Consider the following 5,290-nt stretch of genomic DNA (forward strand, 5'->3'; position numbering starts at 1 on the left):
GCCGGGGGCGGGGGTTGGAGCTGGAGGAGCTTTAAGGTGCCTTTAACCGAAACCAGGCTGGGATTCTATGAATATTGATCTGCCACTATCAGGAGCTGTTGGAAGTTGTGGCTCACCACAAATGTAGCGTAACTAGAGCTGTTTTAGGAGGCATTACTCCTTATTCCTTTCTGTGGGGTAATGGAGGTGACAGAGCTGATCACAAGCTGCTAAATTACTTTCACTAAACCCAGGTTCCTCTAAGCACAACACAAGGAACGTGGGATTTTCGCCCTTAATCACAGAATCAGCCAGGTTGGAAAACAGCTTTGAGCTCATCCTGTCCAATCCTTCCCCAGCGCTGCCAAGGCCACCACTAACCCCTGGCACTGAGGCCTCGGCTACACGGGGTGTGAGCACTTGCAGGGATGGTGACTCCAGCCCTGCCCTGGGCAGCCTGTTCCAAGGACTGAGCATCCTCTGGCCAAGGAATTGTTCCTCAGCTCCAGCTAAACCTGCCCTGGGGCAGCTTGAGGCCGTTTCCTCTTGTCCTGTCACTTGACCAGCCACATCCCCCTAATACTACACACAGGGAAGACAAAGAGTAAAACTGACTTTGATGAGCTACAGCACCAGGTCCCCTTGGAAGCCCAGCCCCATGTGAACCAGATGAGGGCTTCTGTCCCCTCCCCCTGCACAAGGGGACCCTTCACCACCCAAGTCCCGCCCTGCTTCCAGCCAGTCCGCCCCTTCCAAACACTGTTTGGCTCCCTGGGAAGAGCCCAGAAGCTGGGAATGGTTTCTTACTATGATGCAGAGTCGTTGAGCTGATACTCCCTGGATCTGCTGAAGCAGGCCTGGACTCCAGCATCTCTCCACAAGCGTTTAATGACCCCAGCCAGCTCGGTGGTCATCACTCCCTCCTCTGCACTGCCAGCTAACACGAACAACTGCCGTGCATCATCCTGCAGACAGGGGAGAACACAAGGAATTAGGAGGAAAACCCACTGGCACCTCCGCAAACACAGCAGGGATCAACATCAGGGTGATCCCAGGGGCTGCAGGAACTGCTCTGAGAGATCACAGCCCCGCCTCGTGCTGTCTGTCCACTCTTCTCCCCCAAAAGCATCAAGTTATTCCACTCCTGCAGTCAGAAAGGCAAATATGGGGCAAGAAGGCCCAGCCCATGGCGTGGGACACACTGATCATGGGTGGCACAAACAGTTCTGTGGCTCCATCACTGCAGGGATCACTGCTCTGAAGTAACAGGCAGCATTCCCACTGGAAACAGGGCCCTTCAAGAATGGTTAAGACGAGGGAAAGATGCCAGTGGGCTACTGGACACTAGTGAAGTGAACCACAAAGGTTTTCCAGTTTCAGCACTATTACAGTGCTGTACAGTACAGCAACAGGAATCAGAAGCAAGCATTGGGTGCTTGTGAGTTTAAAGCTTTGGGGACTTGCTGTTTGCTGCAATAGCTGTAAGGGAGAGGGGTTCTTTAATAAAGCTTTTCACCAGGACATGGGCTGGACTGCTCAGGACCTGAGTGGTTGCTCTGGAGCACGAAACATCCTTCTCAGAAGCCTCAGAGCCAGACTTCCCTCTTCTGCAAGTTACCAAGCAGAGTTTGGAAGTGAAAGCCAGACTGAGCTACATCCCACACTGCTGCTTATTCCTAGCAGGAACAGACCTGCCAGCATCCTTCTGGGAGACTACCCCAGCCCTGGCAGTGTTCAAGGCCAGGTTGGACACAGGGGCTTGGAGCAACCTGCTCTAGTGGAAGGTGTCCCTGCCCATGGCGGGGGTTGGAGCTGGAGGAGCTTTAAGGTCCCTTCAACCCAACCCATTGTGTGGTCTGGAGCAGCAGCCACACAACAGCCCAGGTTAATGTGCAAGACATGAAGCGTCCTGGCTGAAGGGCACATCATAAACTCAGAACATCTGTGGGTGCATCACAAGAAGCGGAGCAGGTTACCTCACCACACATTAACTGTAAGCAGGAGGAATTGGAGCCACACAGGAAGAGTCTGAGGCTGAGCACCACTGCCTGCACCCAGACACACAATTCCTTCCTCCTCCACGTTGTCAGCAGCCCCGACTTCCCATTCTGCCTGTGCTGTCCCCGTGCCCATGGGTGTTAAGGCTTCTTGACCTCAATTTGTACCATGTGAAGTGTTGGAGGTGACAGTGGGGACAGCCCAGGGAAGCAGCACAACTGGGAAGGTGGGGAAAACACCCAAAAACGAAGAGGATGAGTAAGAGCAGTGAAAGCCATTAAGATTTATTTGGCTAAACTTCAAGTTTAAGTGGCAGGATGCTGTGAAACTGCTGAAGGCTGATGTTAAGCCCTTTAAAGCTGAGAATTTGGTTCAAAATCAGGTAGTTTAGACTCAGGTTTGTGGGTTATGTATTTCTGGGGGAGCATTCAAAGGTTCTTAACCATGCCCTTAGTGAAACACTCAACACTTGGCACTGATAACACTTAACAGATGATGAAAGGGCTTTTGCTGTTGTAGCTTGTAACAAACATATTCCCTCCTATTTCCAGGCTTCACAAACACAACTCACAGCACAGCCTCACACCAAGGGGAACAAGTGCAATACTTACAGCTCTGGCAACCTCCCCGAAGTCTATCTTTAGCCTGCCCATGGCTCTTATGATGGCAATGATGGACTGGATGGTGTTGCTGTAGACAACCACTTTATACTGCTTGCACTCGTCCTCCGAGTAGCCATCCTCGTGAATGATCCTGGAGAGAAGCAAGCTGTCATTCCCAAGCTGGCATTCCCAAGCTGGCATTCCCAAGCCGGCATTCCCAAGCTGGTATTCCCAAGTCAGCATTCCCAAGCTGTCATTCCCAAGTCAGCACTCCCAAGCTGTCATTCCCAAGCTGTCATTCCCAAGCCAAACCAAACAGGCACCACAGATCCCTTAGCACCAAACCACAGCCGCTCTCACTTACTTCATCTGCTTCACAATGGTGCTCTTCCCAGATTCTCCAGCACCTGGAAAGCACCAAAAGAATTCCCGTTAGCAACCATGTGAGATGAAAAGGAAAGGCAGAGAGACCCACTTGCAGTACTGGGTGCAGCTCTGGTGTCCCCAACATAATGACATGGAGCTGTTGGAGCAAGTCCAGAGGAGGCCACAAGGATGCTCAGGGGCTGGGGCAGCTCCCGTAGTCAGACAGGCGGGGGAGCTCCTGTATGAAGACAGGCTGAGAACACTGGGGCTGTTCAGCCTGGAGAAGAGAAGCTGTTGGAGACCTCACAGCAGCTTCCAGGGTCTGAAGGGGGCTACAAGGATGCTGCAGAGGGACCTTCATCAGGGACTGGAGTGACAGGACAAGGGGTGATGGGTTCAAACTGAAACAGGGGAAGTTCAGGTTGGAGACAAGGCAGAAGCTCTTCCCTGTGAGGGTGCTGAGGCGCTGGCACAGGGTGCCCAGAGAAGCTGTGGCTGCCCCATCCCTGGCAGTGTTCAAGGCCAGGTTGGACACAGGGGCTTGGAGCAACCTGCTCTAGTGGAAGGTGTCCCTGCCCGTGGCAGGGGTTGAAGCTGGAGGAGCTTTAAGGTGCCTTCAACCCAAAGCAGGCTGTGACTCTATGGTTACTACGTGCGTGCTCCTGCTGCAGCTCCCCGTGCTCTCAGCACAGCAGCACCTGTGCTCAGCAGTGAGCACATTCACACTCTACAGACAGCACTTCCAGCCCAGGAGGAACCCAAGCCCTCACTGTTCTTTTCCACACCCACCCTCCACATTCCCTGTATCAAGGTGCTGTGATTTGAAAGCTGTAGCGTCCCAGAGCAACTGTGTTGAGCCCTGATGCCAACAGCAGGATTCAGAAGAGCCTTTTGAACACAACCCCTGTGGATTTTACTCCTTGTCTCATCATTGCAGTCATTTCCTCCTTAGATGATCTGAAAACAATCTGCTGCTGCAGCAGCAATGCTCAACTTGCACTCCCTGTCATCTGCCTGACAGCACAGCACCAGAGACCAGCGTGCCATGACAACACCCCGGCTGGGTTACACAGCACCAGTGCAAACCCTGCTCATTTAACTCCTTCCCTTCTCCTTTCCACCCCACCCCCCCCCGCTTCAGTGGCAGCTTGAAAGAGCAGCAACACCCCTCTGAGAGGTTCCTTCAAAGGCAGAGGAAGGAAACAGTGACCCACATCCCCTAAGCCTCTCTAACACACAGACAACCCAGCCCTGGCTCCTATATCAGACACTGCTGCAGACACAGCTACAAGGGCATGGGGAAGGCAAGTCACCTCCTGTGGGACCTCACTGCTCCAGGAGCCTCTCTTGCTGTTCCAGGTCCTCTTTCTGCTCCTGCAAGAGCCACCCAGACACAGTTCCTCATTAAACACTCATTTAAAACTATCTGCCCTGCAGCTCCAGCCTCCTTCCCAGAGCTCCTGCCGGGCTGGCAGCTGCTGCTGGGCTCATCCCAATTGCTCATCAGAGAACAAGCATTAATGCTGCCCAAGCCTATGCTGAGGTACCTGCACCACATCCTCCCCCACAGCAAAAGGCTTCCTCAGGGGCCTCCCTCTCTTCGGGACTCTGCTTTCCCTCTTCTCTTCCCCCCACCCCACACAAGGTCCTCAGTACTCTGCAAACCAGGCTGGGACGCTGCGATCTCCAGGGCTCACTTCTGTTCTTTGATGCTTGAACCTTCTCTAAACATTTGCACATGTCCACACCACACCAGCTGCTGTTCTCCTTTTTCCAACTCGCTGGAGTGGCTGGAAAGGGTTTACATAAAGAAATCCATGTTGGAAGTACTCAGTAAACAGCTTTTAACGTGCACCTTCTGTTCCCTGCTATCACGCAGCCTCCCTTGCTCTGGTGCAGGGTGTTCCCAGGCACAGTGTGGTTTAAAGCTTCAGTCAAGGACCTTTTAATAGAGGGGAAAAAACATCAGGGATTTAAATGCTACTAAAACACTGCTCCAACCTACAGGGAAGCCATGCTCTGCATTAGAAATGGAGCTGAAGAGTGGCTGGAGTCACACTGAAATGCTTCTGGACCCTGCAGGCAAAGCCCCAGCCTCAGGGCTCGCACAGGGACCAGATGGGCAGCTCAAGGAGTTCCAAAACCATGAAACATGACGCTGGATCTTACTGGAATCAAAACCCAGGGAAGTGGGAACATTGCTGGGATGTTCTCGCTGTAAAAGGAAAAGCAAAGCTTTGCTCTTTGCTGGGGTCAGCTCAGCCGCGCAGGGATCACGTTCCGGCACAGGGTGACCCAAGCAGGGATGTCGTAACTCCAGGGGAAAATTGCTTCAGAAGCTGAAC

The 5,290-nt window shown here is 53.0% G+C and overlaps 1 protein-coding gene across 1 annotated transcript in view; it reads right to left on the bottom strand.

Moving 5' to 3' along the window:
• Positions 1-5,290, bottom strand: part of LOC104411629 (guanine nucleotide-binding protein G(k) subunit alpha-like) — a gene marked incomplete at its 5' end in the record, with an annotated part of 17,516 nt that overhangs the window by 10,570 nt on the left and 1,656 nt on the right. Inside the window, 3 exons of the mRNA XM_010022093.1 lie at positions 787-944; positions 2,589-2,730; positions 2,944-2,986. Of these exons, the coding sequence (XP_010020395.1) occupies positions 787-944; positions 2,589-2,730; positions 2,944-2,986 (343 nt within the window). The remainder of the gene's footprint in view (positions 1-786; positions 945-2,588; positions 2,731-2,943; positions 2,987-5,290) is intronic.

This window comes from Nestor notabilis, unplaced genomic scaffold (assembly GCF_000696875.1).
Source record: "Nestor notabilis isolate BGI_N333 unplaced genomic scaffold, ASM69687v1 scaffold21619, whole genome shotgun sequence".
NCBI classification, from domain to species: Eukaryota; Metazoa; Chordata; class Aves; order Psittaciformes; family Psittacidae; genus Nestor; species Nestor notabilis.